Here is an 18,259-nt window from a genome sequence, read left to right on the forward strand (position 1 = left end):
ATGGCGCCATCTTAATATCCCACATGGATCCCCATTTTCTGAGGATTCATACAATGATATATGATTAATTGATAATTGATCATTTCAACATTCAACAAATGAGATTTAACACGTTTGAAAAATGTTATGTGATTAAAATCTTAAATCGCGAGGAATACTTGTACCGATAACATTAAAACCTGAAATCCTAATCCTCACATAACTACGTGTATAGTTTGGGAATTTAGGCATGATAAATTTATTTATTTATTTTTTAAATATATTTAACTGAGAGCCAATAACACACACGGTACACCTTTTGATATTGACATATGAATCCAATTTAAATTAAACTGATGACAAAACACACACGGTACAACTTTGGGGAATTACACATGAATAAAGTATACACTAAACTGAGGACCTAATACACACGGTACAACTTTGGGGGTGTACACATGAGTAAGGTATACACTAAACACTGAGGACCTAATACACACGGTACAACTTTGGGGACTTACACATGAATAAAGTATACACTAAACTGAGGACCTAATACACACGGTACAACTTTGGGGACTTACACATGAATAAAGTATACACTAAACTGAGGACCTAATACACACGGTACAACTCTGGGGACTTACACATGAATAAAGTATACACACTAGACTGAGGACCTTATACACACGGTACAACTTTGGGGACTTACGCATGAATATAGTATACACACTAAATTGAGGACCTAATACACACGGTACAACTCTGGGGACTTACACATGAATAAAGTATACACACTAGACTGAGGACCTTATACACACGGTACAACTTTGGGGACTTACACATGAATAAGGTATACACTAAACTGAGGACCTAATACACACGGTACAACTTTGGGGACTTACACATGAATAAAGTATACACTAAACTGAGGACCTAATACACACGGTACAACTCTGGGGACTTACACATGAATAAAGTATACACACTAGACTGAGGACCTTATACACACGTTACAACTTTGGGGACTTACGCATGAATATAGTATACACACTAAATTAGGACCTAATACACACGGTACAACTTTGGGGACTTACACATGAATATAGTATACACTAAATTGAGGACCCAATACACACGGTACAACTTTGGGGACTTGCACATGAATAAAGTAAACACTAAACTGAGGACCCAATACACACGGTACAACTTTGGGGACTTGCACATGAATATAGTATACACTAAACTGAGGACCCAATACACACGGTACAACTTTGGGGACTTGCACATGAATAAAGTAAACACTAAACTGAGGACCCAATACACACGGTACACGTTTGGGGACTTGCACATGAATATAGAATACACAAAGTAAACATTGCAGACTTTAACAAATATTAAGCTTTATATTGAAATTATGAAATATAGACGATTAAAGTCACAATTTACTGAACTTTCAAACGTTTCCAGGGCAATTTTGCACCTTTTTTCGCCGATCCTACATTCACCACTAAATTATAATTTATAAACTTTTGTTCAGAGTATGTGCTAAAGGCTATTCAAGGTATGAGCTGAAAGTTGCATTATTCTTCTTCCGTAATTATTATAACAAAAATAAGTATTTTTATGTCATTCAAATCAAAATTTTAATTGTACGCAGCATGATCACAATACCACGTTTTTGCAGCACAATAAATTTCTGAACATTACAGCTCATGTGAGCCTCGTATTAACATATTTACATTTTGGTGTAATGAATAAATTTCTTACTGCTCTACAACAAATTAACACTAATATAAGTAATCAAAATTTATTGGCAAATATTTTCATACAATTGATAAAATTGCAATTTAAGTTGCAATTATAGTTATCATTTATCATACACTTTCAATCCATTCATGTCAGTTTAAAACTCCACTTAAACATAGGATTTAATGCTGTAAGAAGTTTAAATTTTAAAAAACATCTCCATCCAAATTAATTAACAAATTCTATCTAAAACAATATACTATTTGATCATACACAAATCATTGATAAAATTGTAGTACTTAACAGTTAATTAACATTCTCTGCATATTGATTACAATACTTAAAATCAGCCAATTATTTATTTCCAAATCTCCAAATCATCCCAAACAATCAAATACCTCGTATGTATAGTGCATGTGCATACTAGCTGTAAAAGATGCATCATTCATATCATTGTCATGTCAACTCTCAACATCCACAATGAAGTAATTCATTTCAACAGTATGAAATATTCTCCAACATTTCATCAGTGCAATTTGTGAATTTACAAATTCAAATTATTCAGAGTTTACTAATGCTGTCAGTTCACTCCAAAACCGAAATTGTAAAACACTATATATATATACATGTACATACAACATATTCTCTACATTTTGATTAAAATAACCAATTCTTATATCTATCATTAAAACATTTCAACAAATCTACAATTTTTGTGAATACAGTACACATTCTGTTGTTCATACAACTATCATCAATGCACATCAACAGTACAATTAATTTTTATATAGCAAATCTAGCTCATTAATATAATTTGCAGTATGCAAAGTTACTAAATGTTTTCTTAATTTCTAGTACATTATATATTTGTCAAAATCTATTTCCAAACATCAAATCAAATCAATTACCAATTATTGTATAATTCATACAAATACTAACTGTAACCATAGTCATTCATACAACCAACAATGAAGGTAAATATACCGGTACACAATTTGCTCATTAAAACTACATGTCCAGTCACTGTAATATTTATTCCAATCCCTCTGTATTTCAATGACAATGCTAAAATTAATCAAGGTCTATACCCAAAATATCTGAAAAATTTTTTTTTGTCATTTCAAGTTAATGTCAACTAAAAACACAAAACCATATTAGTTTTACAGTTGTATTAATCAATTCCAGCTAAAGTTATCATGGCCCTTATTCCTTAGTTATTTTACAAAGGTGAATGCTCATCACAGCAACAAACATGACAACAGTATGTATTGGTAAAGCTATACATGGAGTATTTTCTACAAATTCGCTAATCCTCACACTTCTGTGCTTTATACAATATATGAAAATTGATGTCCACAAGCTATAATGAACTTGTAATTACTTCATTATCAAAGTAAATAAAGACAAAAAATCAGCATTTTCTTTGTTTTTTTATAAGGTTGTACACTTGATCTTTCACATTTCTCCAAGTTCTTTTGGAAAGGATTTTATCCTTTTTTAAAACATTCTCGATATCGTTCTTGCCAGGAACTTTGGACATTGCAATAAAATGGGAAAAATGCTTGTTGACTGAATTCATTTCAGATGGATTCCATGGTTTTTTCTGTGTTTTGTGACGTTTGCCTGCAGAATTTTCATCGGTAGATCTGCCATCAGAGGGTGCTTTCCTTTTCCCTAAAATTACGAGTTTTACAATATAAATTGGTTGATGATATGGTTGGAATGTGAAAAATGCAAATAACTAAGAACACATACAGTACCGCAACATTTTTTTTCACAAGATAAATGATAGAATTTACGCACGATAGGACAGGCTTAATGCATGATAGAACAGGATACATGCATGATACAATAGGATTTATACACCATAGGAAAGGATATACTATGCATGTTCATAATTAACGAATAATCACGATATATGATCTTCACGATTTACCCGAAAATGGCATAATTTGATAAAGAAAATGTAGGAAATAAGAAATATTATGCAGAATTTCATTTTATTAAAAAAGTCAAATTATTACGAGCTGCGTCGTTTCATTGGAAAAATAAACTAAAATAATGTATGAATTATCTTTATCAATAATCAAAATACAATGCGTGTTCTTTAATAATATATAATCTATCTAAATATTATCATTTTTTTTTATTGAATTAAATAAACAAATTAGATGACATGCAAGTTAATGTTTACACAGTAATTCAAAACACTCTCTGCGTACGATTTAATATGTCAGACATACAGTTACATATGTTATCTTGTTCCAAAGAATTTTCCATTGTACACATTATCCTATCATCTCCAAATGTTACTTATGTCTTCTTTTTAAAAATATCTTTCGACTTAAGAACTTCAATACATATAGCTTAATATTGTTAATTTGATGGAATGTTTGATAAAGATTTGCATTATTTGTTCCAATATTATTGTTAACGGAGCGATGAACGACTTATAACTTTAAAATAAAATAGCTTGCTTACGAAAAGGCAGGATACAGCTAACACGATAGGATAAATGGAGAAACTGATAAAATATAACGATAAACCTGATAAGATTACTGTACGTTAGGATAGGACTAATGCACGATAGAACAGTTTACACGCGCGATACAATAGTATTCATACATTGATAAAGGATTGTAAAATAAATAACTTTGCAGGTACCATAATTTCATATCTCATCCTGGCTAAATATTTTTAGATAAGTAAAAAGGAATTTGTCATCTGCATCTATCATACATGTATATGAAATATGAAAGATACTAAGTATATAAAAACTTTCTGTATAAATTACATGGTCTTGACATGTACTTGATTTTTGACTGAAAATTCTTCACATTATGAGCAGACAGAAAATATGGTAATTAATGCCAGTGATGAAGTTTATCAACTATATTCATGAGTCGTATTTAAGCTTTGTTTTTGTCTTGTTTTAAGAAAACAAATTAACTAAGAAAATTGTTTTTTTTTTGTAAATCAGAATTTGAAATCTTTCCACTCAATTAGAAACATATTTTCTAACAAATATATTCTTGGGAAAAATGTCAGTATGATAATTAAAATACATCTGTTAGGAACTGTTTTGTTATGGATGGGGGAGATGTAAGAAGTTTTTCAAAGATCTATGCATATTGTTCAGGAAACATTTAGTTTAAAACTATGACCCTCTGTGGACTGAAGCTTGACTGTTAATGTACCCAACATTTAATCTTGAGAACTGCTTCTTTTTCATGCATCTAGTTTTAAGTAGAATTATAATATACCAGAAAAGGAGAATATACCAATAATAAATGTGTACTGAAATAAGGGTACAGACCTTGAGCGCTTTTATTATGAAGACTGTCTTTATCAGTCTGGTAATCCATTTCTCCATCACTCTCATCAGCACAGGGCCCGTTAATTTCCTTTACCTCCTCTGGAAAAAATAATCAAAAAACGATAAGAGTAAGTTATGAACATTAATTCTTATATCATATATACAAGAAATTAGAATTCTTACCTTCATTAACTAATAAGAGGCCTACAGGCCTTGACAGTCACCTGAGTACCATATCATTTAGATTAACCTGGCTGAGGGTCTAGTTTTTGCATTTTAAGCTTCATTTTGGAGTCTAAACCCTAATCCAAATTTTAATTTTGGTTAAAAGAAACTTGCAGACTTTAACGGTAAACTTTTATAACATTCCGTTTTGCTAATAATGCACACGTGCAGTTAATTCCTAAATTATGGCAGCAATATGTTACATGTACCCATGTGAATTAATTGACCTAAAAAAAGTCATTCACTATACGGCCAAATTTATCCCCCCCCCCACGAAAATGCCCCAACCCCTGCCCCACTCCCAGTGAATTTCACAATTTTACAGTACAACAGTCCACAATAAACATACTATACTAAACCAAATCTAAAATCAAATGTTATCAAAAGTCTATAGATCAAACTTGCACAGGAGGAATAAATAATCACCATTGAAATATAACAAATGAGTTCATTTTAATAATCTATTCACAACACTGAATCCTTCCCTGTCTATATGCCTATCATCATTTAAAGAAAACAACTCACCCTGATTATTAAAGAGCATCTCTATGACATTTTTCCCCTCGTTAATTAGCATCAACATCTTGGAGATCTTTGTTTTTAGAATGATATCCAATGGTTGCCGATAAATTTCTCTGTGGACTCTTATGTCATGGCCAAGGAATTTGGCTAACTGATCCTGACCGTTTTCACTAAGCTCATGGATTTGTGCCATTGTGGCAATGTGTTTTCTGAGGTTTGTATAGGTTATAATGTTTCCATAGCGCAATTCTATTTTCCCAAATATTTCATTCAATACGTCACTTGCCCTTAGTGTTCGTGTGGAGGGTGATGGTCTAGCAAATAAATATTTTCCACATACATTTGCATCACTTCTTTTCTGCATTAAGAGATCAATGCATTTAATCATCTCTGGAGTAAGTAATATTGCAACTTTTCTTTCCTGTTTGCCTTTGAGTTCAATTCGAGTCAAAGAACGACAAAGCTCAATTTCCATGTCTGACAAACTTGATTTAAGTTCGTCATCGTAGGGAACACTGTTTTGTGCTTCAATAGCTTGCTTGTAATTGTCTACAGTAATACGCTGCACATCGCCTCCACTCTTCCTGTTAAAGAGAGTTATGTGACATAGCGTCATCTTTGCCAGCTCAATGTAGAAAGCTGAATCATTCGACAATTTCATCAAAAGTTCTTTGATTTTTTCTTTTAGGTAGGAATTAAGCTTGTACACATCCTCGCATAGAGGTAACATTTTTGGCGCATTATACTTTTTCTCACTCAAAGTTTGTCGCGCGCGGGAAGAGATGAGATCGTTCCAATCAGACTCATACAACTGAATAAAGGCTGAACCATTCTCTTGTTTTGTTATATCTGACTCAATAATTCCATCTGATCTATAAATCCTTGCACATCGTTGAAGACTATACCCTATTTTTAGTGCAAGTGAAGGAGTTGCATACATATGTGTATCTTCACTAAATCCAGCAAGGGACTTCACACATGACACAACATTGTTAAATTTCTCAGGACTAAAACAATCCTCAATCTTCTGGATACCCCATTCAGGTGTCTTTTTGGCTTCTCCAATTAGTCTGCCTAGTTCTCTCATTCTGCAGCTGATGTGGTTAGATGTATGTTCCTGGATGTCCTTATTTTCATACAGGCGCTTTCCAAATTTCAGTATGAGTGGATCGCGATATATATACATATAAATGTCATCTTGAGACATGGATAATAAAACATCTTTGTAAAATCCTCCATTAATATGTTCTGGAATAGGTAGTAAAAAACGACCTTCTTTCACTCCTTGATTTTTTTTATCAGTCTGCTTACTAACACATGTCTTAAAATGATCACTCAATGAAGTTTTGGAGTACAAACCCTTGCAACCACTACATGGAATAAATTCACTATGTGCTCTGGTCTTCTGCTCTCTATACTTCGGTATTAATGTTCCAGTTCCATTTTTCAGAACGTTGAAGTTGTGATCCCAGTCTCCTTCATTTCTTATTGTTTTCCAAATTTCTTTTCTTTCGGCACTGTTTTTGGGTAAGGAAAGAGCCTTAGCTACAATAACTTCATTTTTGTGCATTGTTTCCAAGTGTCTAGCCAGTTTTGGGTACAATTTTCCACAAAATTTGCATGCATGTTTTTTGTCCCATTTCTGCTTTCCTTTCTCTGTGTTGGTTTTCTGTACAGTGATAGTTTCCAAAGGGATAGATATTGGCACAACAATACTTCTCTCAGAATCATTACTGTCACTGACATAATCGGGAGGATTGGATGAATCTTTCAAATGTAGCAAGGAATGAACTGCATTGTCATCTGTATCACTAGAACCCCTATCAAAAGGAATTGTATTAATTCAATCTGACAAATAGCAAAACTCATGTTTCTATAAAGTTCACTGCTGATGTACTTAAATTTAGCAAATTCATAAAAATATAAGAAATACTAGACATGATCTCATTGCGAGCAACAAATAGGTTTTCTGTTTGATTATGAATTAATGACAGGGTTCAACTAATATGTTGACATTATTTCATTTCTAAAATTTAATAAATCCACCTTAATTGGGCAAAATCATAACAAATACAACAACTTTATTAAAATCCAAAAATCTTAAGAAGGGCTTAACTAAAAGCCCGAATGATTTTATGCATTACTTAACAAAAACTGGAAATTAAAAGGCTTAATATAAAACAATTCATTTTACTAGGTACAAATTAACAATTCTACTGAATCAGATTTGGTACGAGTTACTATATTAATTTTCTCAGACTAATTTTTGGCCCAACACTGCAGAATTAAGATTTCCAAAAAAGGTCATTTTTAAGAGGCAATATCTCTGCAATGTGTTGGAATCACTTCCAGTGACATTCAGAAGTGACAGACAACCTGCCCATAATCAAATTTGGTAAGTTTAAAACATATTATGATGAAGAAAAAATTCCAAATTTTTAATTTAAATTTTTTTTAAAACAGTTTTCCAAAAATGCCATTTTAGCAGACCAGAAGTGACGGATGATCAGGGTATTAGCTGAAAATAAGGAATCTACAGTATATTCTTGTTTTTGTACATACCTAGTTTCAAAAGGGATAGATATTGGAACATCAATACTTTTCTCAGAATCATTACTGTCACTGACATAATCGGAAGGATTGGATGAATCTTTTAAATGTAGCAAGGAACAAACTGCATTGTCATCTGTATCACTAGAACCCCTATAAAAAGGAATTGCATTAATTCCATCTGACAAATAGCAAAACTCTGTTTCTAAAAAGTTAAGTACTGGTGTACTTTAACCAATAAATTTATAAATATAAATAATATTGAATTTGCTAAAGGTAGGTTAATTTTTATAGTGATTACTAAACAATAAATTAAGACTGATGAACCCAATTCTGTATAAAATTCAAATCATTAATTATACTCTTATTTTTATACAATCCTTTATAGACTTTACAGAACCTATTCTTGTAAATAATGATCAGGTAGAAAAAAAAGAATCTGCAAAATTCCATTTTTTTAAGTGTCTACTTACTGATCAGTATCTTCTGAAGGTGAATAATCAGAATCATTGGAATCCGAAAAAGAAAACTCATCATCATCACCAACAAAATCATGGTGTATAAAGCTGTCAAGTTTCTCTGGAAAATCTGTGGCATTCCCAGGTACACGGCTGTCAAGTTCCTCTGGAGGATCAGTGGCATTCCCGGGTACACAGCTGTCAGGTTTCTCTGGAGAATCCGTGGCATTCCAAGGTACACTGCTGTCAAGTTTCTCTGGAAAATCCTTTGCATTCCCAGATACACAGCTGTCAAGTTTCTCTGGAGAATCTGTGGCATTCACAGGTACATTGCTGTTAAGTTTCTCTGGAGAATATATGGCATTCCAAGGTACACTGCTGTCAGGTTTCTCTGAAGAATCCGTGGCATTCCAAGGTACACTGCTGTCAACTTTTTCTGGAGAATCTTTGGCATTCCCAGGTACACTGCTGTCAAGTTTCTCTGGAGGATCAGTGTCATTCTCAGGTACACTGCTGTCAAGTTTCTCTGGAGAATATGTGGCATTCTCATGTACACTGCTGTCAACTTTTTCTGGAGAATCTTTGGCATTCCCAGGAACACTGCTGTCAGGTTTCTCTGGAGAATCTGTGGCATTCTCAGGTACACTGCTGTCAAGTTTCTCTGGAGAATATGTGGCATTCCCGGGTACACTGCTGTCAGGTTTCTCTGAAGAATCTGTAGCACTCCCAGGTACACAGCTGTCAGGTTTTTCTAGAGAATCTGTGGCATTCCTAGGTACACTGCTGTTAAGTTTTTCTGGTGATTCCCTAGCATTCCGAACTAAAAAAAAGAATATATGTATGTCACTTTTGGACAAAAATAAAATTAATTAAGGTTGTCTAACCAATCACGATAAACAGTTTTATAAAAAAAAAAATGCAACATAATTATAAGATGAGGGCTTTATTTATTTAACTGGCATGGTAAGAAAAAATCAAATTTAATAGCTAATTATGTAAATTAATAAAGAGGACTTATCTAAAATCGACAGGGGTCTTTTTGAGTATCCGAATATCTAAAATCGACAGGGGTCTTTTTGAGTATCCGATTGCAAAGTTGTATAGTGAAAGTTTATTTTGAAGCTGACAAAATATATTTTATTAATATTTCTATTTAAATTTTCACTTAACCAATTGGTCAATGAAGTTCCTAGCTTCACTTGCTTCTAATAAGATTTTACCTGCCCCAAGCAATCGAATAGTTGTGAATATACCGGTAAATCCCTGAAGTCTTTATTCTTCATTACTTTTTCCATTTTTTTCAATGTTACACAATTTATTGTAAATGGACATGTATGTATGACTTCTAATAGCAGCTGTATGCTTGCAATACAACAAAGTGGACAACTGAATCTTTTTTACATGTCTTAATGGTAACTGATTAAACTGACAAAACTTAAAATGAACTGGAGGGATTTATATCAAGGGTGATAATTGGTAACTAGTTAATTACCTGGTACATAACACAGCTTATTCAAGTGCAAGTCCCCATAGCTGTACCGTGTGTATCAGGTCCTCAGTTTAGTGTATACTATATTTATGTGTAAGTCCCCAAAGTTGTACCGTGTGTATTAGGTCCTCAGTTAAGTGTATATTATATTCAGAGTTGGGGTCAATTACTTTGAGAAGTAATTAATTACTTTCAAATACATGAACAATTTTATCAATTACTTGCAATTACAATTACATTGATTTTTTAAAATGTAATTAATTACTCTCAATTACTTTAATAAATGTAATTAATTACATTTCAATTACTTTAGTTTTATCTTTTTAAATCTTGAGAACATATACATATATTAATGACATTAAGATATACAGGGCTTTATGTACGGTTATATTTTTAAAGGTTGTATAGTTAAGTTCAGATCAGATTTCTTGAAAATTTTCTTTAACATTAAATTCATTAAGTACCATTGAGTTCATTTTTGGTTCTGAATAATATTTTCTCGTTAGTGAATTAATTTTTATTCACATATTAAAACTATGTTTATTGAGAAAGAACAACTTTTGGCAGTACAGCATATCAGTATATAAATAATTGCTATAATTCACAAGAATGAGATATTTTGATTCCCTTGAGTCTAAATTCAGTTCAGTTCAGTCTAAAATCAATTGGGGTTCATGGGTATTGGAGGAGTTCACACCTCCACAAAATTAGATCTTTACCTATTGCTCTGGGCAGTGTGTCATACTGTATAAACATATGAAACATTATGGGACATTTAATTATTGTATAAACAAAAGTCCATGCCAAACATGTATAAAATCTATTTATCATTATGAGACACCTTTATTATATCTTAAACTTGGAGAAAAGTAATTGAGATGTAATTGAAAAGTAATCGAAAATACACAATATTTTTGGAATGTATTTAAATACATTCAATTACTTGTAATTGAAGAGAGACTCAATTACCAATTACCTTCAATTACTTTGAAAAATGTAATTAATTACACTCAATTACAAATACTTTTTTCAATTACCCCATCCCTGATTATATTTATGTGCAAGTCCCAAAGTTGTACCGTGTGTATTAGGTCCTCAGTTTAGTGTATACTATATTTATGTGTAAGTCCCCAAAGTTGTACCATGAGTATTAGGTCCTCAGTTTAGTGTATACTATATTTATGTGCCAATCCTCAAGTTTTACCGTGTGTATTAAGTCCTCAGTTTAGTGTATTCTATATTCATTGTGCAAGTCCCCAAAGTTGTAATGTTACTCAACATGATGGAAACAATTCAAAATTGAGCAATTGGTTAATCAGATGAAATAAATAAACTCATGCAAATATAATCAAAAGAAAAAAAAAACTCTTCACAATGCTTAAAAACTTTAAATTCAGCAGGATTTAGACTGCTACTGCATATATAGCTATCAAATTGTCATATACAGTCTAGACTGCCATAGCAACTCTCTGTCTTATGCGACCATATCAAGACCCACATAACATATTTTTCATTGATAAATTATGTCTTGAAACAAGTTATATCTTATTCTATACCAATATCAAAGACAACAAAAATGCTAAACCGGCTAATCTTATAATTGCATGGTTAATCTGATAATTTTTCTCGGGCAAATTGACTATAAGATTAAGTGGAACCCTCGGTATCTAGATTCTCATCTTGATTTGGATTAAATAATGGGGCGGGTGGGTGGATTTATTTTATATTATCTTTTAAAAACTATTATTTTCACCATTCATGTCCTAGAAATTACAACTGCTCTATTCCTGAAATATTTAAATTGTTAATGCTAATATGAGTATACAAACCCATTTGTAATCTTTTAATTTCAACTTAACTGCACTTGCAGAAAGACATTTGTATCTTTATTATAAAAACATGACTGGAATCGAACGTTTATCCATGTTAAGCAGCCATTGCAATGTTTGTATGTGCCGAGCTTGATATTTTTTCCCTGAAATACACTGGAGCGGGTCATTTTCAGAGAGGTGGGCGGGGATGAGAATCTAAAATGTAATTTCATGTAGCCTAATGGCCATGAATTTTAAAATACAGCTAATAATTAAATCCTAGTTTTAAGATAAAAGATACCGTACATAATATTTTATCTATTTGAAACAATGTACTAAGTTAATAATGATTAATGTTGGATTGTCACATAAGACAGTCTAGATTGTATATAGATTGACTTTACTCCAAAGGACAAGTTCTGTGAAATCATTAGAATTTGTGGTGGCTAAATATTTGTAGTATTTGTGTGTAGTCCCCCACAAATTTACACTCTTGACGAAAACACATTTTGAAAGAGTACCTGGGTAAGTCATCATACTAAAACTGAAAACCGATGCATCTATGAAATTTCATCCCCACAAATGAGCAATAACCCATAGGTCATGAAAATTGGCCCTCATAAATTCAAATAATACCACAGTAGTCTAATGATAACGAGTTACAACCAGTTACCTGTAACAAAACAAATAACAGAATATAATGCACAAAAAATGAAAAACGTTTTAAGGATGTGTATTACATGCACCTCTTTTGGACATCTACAGAAAAAAAATATATGTTGTCATTGGACAGCAAAAAAAGAAGGCCATATGCTATATCTGGTAGTTTTTAGGGCTGGGACGATACTGTACTGAGCCTATTCGGTACATATCACGATACATGAGGTGCGATACGATACATATCACGATACATTGCAATTAAATGAAAACATGAATAAAAGTTTAAAATTTATTCAACCTGCCGATGTATTACCGCATGTCCAAAGTTATTTTGTTATATTCATAATGAGCGTTGCACAATTTACAAATTACTTTAGTCTCGTGTACACTAGTTTTTCATAAACAAGTACTCCAAAAGTTTTCCACACTCCATATTTAGCTTCCTAACAGTTTTGACAACTTTACGAGGTTTTCCGCCATCTTTGTACTTTCATATTAGGCGCGCGGACTAAAAATAGCCGATATATGAAGCTCGGATATTTTTGAAAAATCAAAAAAAGTTCGGTAAGGTATCGTTGTATTAATGGTAAATGTATCGATCCAAATATCGTCAAAATAAATACTGCGATGCACCGGTGCATCGGTGGATCGTCCCATCCCTAGTAGTTTTTGCCTGACTTTATGACGTCAGGCATATCAAAGGTTTAAAAGTTGCCTTCTCAGAAACAGTGCAGACAGTAAGAGCAAGCAATATCAAGATTTTCAAAAAAAAGATTGACAGACAGACTAACAGTGGTAACAACAATAACATTCTTTACAAAGTGTGGGTATAATTATGATTACTTAAAGTGTAAAATACATACAAATTTAAACATCAACATGTGAAAATCTTTCATCGACTATTAAATCACAAAAACTTCCACAATCAACATATGCAATGGAGTAATTACCTTTCCTCTCCAAGGATAGATGTTGCCTGGGCCATAGTCATATACCAGTTCTGTATTAGAGGATAATGGCCTTAGAGAGAAAAAACAAATGACTGGCTTTTCATCAATCTCCATCACTTTTGGTCTACAATTTGGATGGATATGATCATCATTTAACAGACGTCCAAATGATCCATCTTCTTTTGAAGCATCAACCCTTGATGAAAATAAAATAAGCAACATAAATTTGAACCTTGCATAACTGGTATTGTCACAGTGAAAGATATGAAGACAAAATATCTAAAATTGCAAATCACTTCATAAGTTCTACATATATATGTGTATGTAATAAAATATAAAAACAAGGCTTTATATACGTAAAAGGGTATACTGAAACATTTTTAGAGCTAGATAATCACAGTTCACTAGGGCTGTGTATTGGTAAAGATTTTCTAATACATTACGATACTCGCTAGACTTATTGAAAGCAACGGAGGTTGATGCAAACTATCCATGTAAACACTGAGGAGATCCAAAAAAATACAATAAACCAAGAGGTTTCTCACACAGCCCTCAGATTTTTGCTCTCTCTGGATTTATCATACGTTTTCAGAACATCTCAGTGATTATATGGAGAATTTACGTCACTCAAAAGTAACCTTCCTATTGCTTTCGACAAGTTTGGCAAGTATCTAGTACATTTTGGAACGATGTGTTTATTATGCGACAGACAGATGTAGTTAGACGATAGGGATAATTCATTTGATCATTTTCCCACCTAGATCTCATCAGAAATCGTTGGAGATATTAATATAGAACTTGTTTAAAAACATATGTTGAAGTAGTGATGTTCTAATCATTGATTATAATCTAAAATTAGTAGATTATTACTGCATTCTAAGTGCTCAATTATAAAAAGTTTCATTACAATTAATTGGTTGGGTTTTTATTTCCCTCTTGACAAGCGCATATCATATAGCAGAATATTTGAGACCCGAACTATCAATACACCAAAAAGGAGCTGCGGTTTAAAAATGGCTGATATGTCAGACGTGCGCTATCCCTACCCGTGAAATAAAGCACAATTTCTTGTTTGGACATTTTTTTGTTTCAAGAAATTGAGTGTTGAACCGTCTAGCTACTTAAGAACATCTTTTGAATACAGCATTTTTATGGCAAGAAATATTAAATAAATTGAAATATCAAAGGCCTATTAACAAGTCAGTTAATTGTATCTTGTTTCTTTACATTTTTTTAACACTTAACTAAGAAATATGACAAATTTTGATTATTATCGATAATAAGTTAGTTGCAGAGAGTCGATTATTGATTATGAAAATCTCACCAATTCCTATCACTAGCTTGAAGTGAGGACCTCCTATAAATCCAAGACGGCGGGTGTCGTCCTTTAACTTTTCTAATTTACATTGAATATACTTTTTAACATGATTGAGACTGGGGTTTTCAGTGAATTTATCTATTGCAATACATACACCTTAGATTACCAATTTTAATCAATTTTTCCTTCAATAAATATCTAGAAACTCATTCTCCAACAACCAAGCCCTTGTATTCTTAACATAAACAATTAAACATGGTGAACATGATGTACAAATTAAGCAGCAAAAATTTCTTACCAAAAAGGCTTTCCTTTGAATGTAAATTCAAAAATATATGTGTCATCTACATCTGGTTCTTTCTCTAATAACACTCCTTCATACGGTAATAGGAATTCATTTTGTCCAAATTCTTTCTTTGTAAATACACCTCTTCCTGAAAATAAATAAAGAACTTCCATTAGGGGTTGAAAATTACAAGATATACTTGCTGTATGCAAATTAAAAAATGAAATTGTGCGCTAAAAGAGACATGTGGTTGCCAACTTTTGCGAGTTACAAAATAATGGTCTAGCTTTTTCGGATTTTGAGGTTTATGATTATCCATTCAGATTTTAATTCAGAAGCTTACACTCAAGAAACTGTAGATGTAGAAACATTAGTTAGGGTGTTTTGAATTATCCCAGAATTAACCCTGTTAAACACAATCAGTTGTTCTCTTCTATCTTTATCCTAAAACAAAGTCTCAATACAAACCTTAAAATCATTGAATTTCACAATTACAAACAAGTTCAAACTATACTCAGAAATACTAAATAGAATTCAAATGTTGGAATATTGACAGACTGTTTCCATGTACAAATTGTTAGGTTAAGAAATGATTTATACCTTCACAAATTAACAGAATCATGATATCACTGTTGTGTTCAATTCATTTAAATGAAACACTAATTAAAAGCTAATAAATAGGATGTATGCTGTATTGTTATCAATGAAAGTGTTACATATCTTATGAGATTAAAAAAACTAGTTTGCAACGGTTTTTATTTCACTAAATATATAATTATTTTATTTATCTCAATAGGAACTCAAAAATATTGTTAACAATGAGATTTTTAAATACAATTGAAGGTCAAAGGTGATCATTGCATGCTTTTAACATTAGGTTTGTTATCTCTGTCTAAAGATATCCTTGATTCACATTTTGCTTATTTACTTGATATTTGTTAAAACCTCTGGGTTCAAAACTAATGACATTCATTCAACAGTATGACAAATTTCCAAGTTTTCTCCTTTGAAACACCCCCACTAGCTTATAGGTTTCAACACACAGCTAAAAAATATGATGTCTATGGGGATTTTGTACTGCAAAGTGACCCGCATGATAATGTTGAAAATTCTGTGAGGTATTTAAAGTGACTTCCGAATGGATGTCAACATTCCCCATTTGGCCCTATAATTATCTTGTTTACCATAACTGATGCAAGAAGTAACTGGGAGGCCATTATACAATTGCCCCAAAACTTTTAGAAGTTTGAATGCAAAGTCTATGAAAGAAACACAAATTGATGAGTACCCGTAATCTTTACATTGCATTGTTTACAGACACAATTCAAAGTTGAAAACTATCACTGCTCTAAAAAGCGATTTTGTTTACATGCTGAAAAAAATACACATATATGAAAATTGTATGTCAAAATAACTAAACCAAGCTATTCTGAATAGCTTTATTATCTACATAAGTTTTAGAAGCTATACTGGCGTGTGACCAATTCTCGCCAAGTACCATTTCTCGCCAGTACATTGTGACATCATTTTTCATATACCGGTATTATTTTTTGTTTTGATAAAATGACTTCACAATGTACTTGCGAGAAAAAGTACTCAGCGACAACTGTTCGCACGCCAGTATAGCTAAATCAGGAGATTGTGTTGGAGCTGTATAAGCCATAAGAAATAAGTTTTGTTCCTGTGAATTTTTCTGAGTGACAAATGATATTGTTTCAATTAAATTATCTTGACTATTTTCCCTTTCATCTATTTTAATTGCACCTTTATCACAGGTATGTGTATTTCTATTAAAAACTGTCCAAATGTACTGCATCAATATATTTGGACAAACTATAGATAGATGTGGTATGTTCACAATTTTTAAACGTTTTAAATAAATTTCTAAGGCCTATTCCCCCCCCCCCCCTGGAAAATTAAAATTTCTTAAATTTACACAGTAAGATGACCAAATGTATGCCTTGGAACCCTCCGCCCCAACCCCAGGGAAAACTAGGCCTAGCATACAACCGAGAAAAAATCCTGGATCGCACTTGAGCGTTATGCACAAAGATATTTCTTTCATGATTTGCAAGGGGATTTTAAAAAGTATACATTGTGCATTTCTCGGAAAGTTCACTATACAACCCGTCTTAAAAAGATTTTCATTTCTAATGTTATGCAAATCGTTATGGAAGAAAATCACCGAGTGCGAGTACCCCCCCCCCCCTTCCACACCACATCGTATTTCAAGTTTACATCACAAATGTCATCGAAACATGTAATCAACATACCTTTATTCGGAGTTTCTTTAATATAAAAGGCATCCCGGTCAATGATTCTTTGACCATGTTGACCTGGCCTTCCCCGTTCCCTCCGACTTCTTCTCGACATACTTTTCCCCCGCTTCAACAAAATGGCATTTCCGTTTTCTATACACACGCGCATGCGCATTTCGAACATGTGTATCGTCAGAGGTGCGTAAGTGAAGATGGCAACTACAATCCTCACGGTATCTGTGTAATCACATGTCTGATGAAAACCCGATAATGGGACTAGATACTTTTCGATATTTTTTAGGTTTAGAACATGCTATTTTTTTGATTTAAGCAATAAAAAAATATGGGGACTTAAATCAAGTCCCCAGACTATTTGAGGTCCCCATTTTACGACTTGCGTATCTGAGGCAGGCCCCCAGTTTGGCAGAACCACACACGCACACACACACACACACACACACACACACACACACACACACACACACACACACACACACACACACACACACACACACACACACATATATATATATATATATATATATATATATATATATATATATATATATATATATATATATATATATAAGATATATTAGAGACATCAGATGCATTACTTAAGTAGTCTCCTTGGAGTTCTATAAATGACCTGTTTTGTCAGTTGATTTATATGATCATCTGGAGGGTC

General features: G+C 32.6%; 3 protein-coding genes across 4 annotated transcripts in view; all 3 read right to left on the reverse strand.

Moving 5' to 3' along the window:
* Nucleotides 1–18,259, reverse strand: part of LOC128162094 (cyclic GMP-AMP synthase-like) — a 38,740-nt gene that overhangs the window by 19,118 nt on the left and 1,363 nt on the right. The window lies entirely within an intron of this gene.
* On the reverse strand, nucleotides 4,864–9,613 carry LOC128163273 (uncharacterized). Its single transcript, XM_052826818.1, has 6 exons — nucleotides 9,579–9,613; nucleotides 8,815–9,537; nucleotides 8,354–8,494; nucleotides 5,795–7,611; nucleotides 5,045–5,143; nucleotides 4,864–4,913 (listed from the first exon to the last, which is right to left on the reverse strand). Exons 1-6 carry the CDS (start codon nucleotides 9,611–9,613, stop codon nucleotides 4,864–4,866), a joined length of 2,865 nt encoding a protein of 954 aa, XP_052682778.1.
* On the reverse strand, nucleotides 9,703–18,012 carry LOC128162096 (histone-lysine N-methyltransferase set-1-like). The gene is made up of 4 exons (XM_052825294.1): nucleotides 17,587–18,012; nucleotides 15,326–15,461; nucleotides 13,710–13,905; nucleotides 9,703–9,854 (listed from the first exon to the last, which is right to left on the reverse strand). Exons 1-4 carry the CDS (start codon nucleotides 17,753–17,755, stop codon nucleotides 9,780–9,782), a joined length of 576 nt encoding a protein of 191 aa, XP_052681254.1. The 5' UTR covers nucleotides 17,756–18,012; the 3' UTR covers nucleotides 9,703–9,779.

This window comes from Crassostrea angulata, chromosome 9, assembly GCF_025612915.1.
Source record: "Crassostrea angulata isolate pt1a10 chromosome 9, ASM2561291v2, whole genome shotgun sequence".
NCBI lineage: Eukaryota > Metazoa > Mollusca > Bivalvia > Ostreida > Ostreidae > Magallana > Magallana angulata.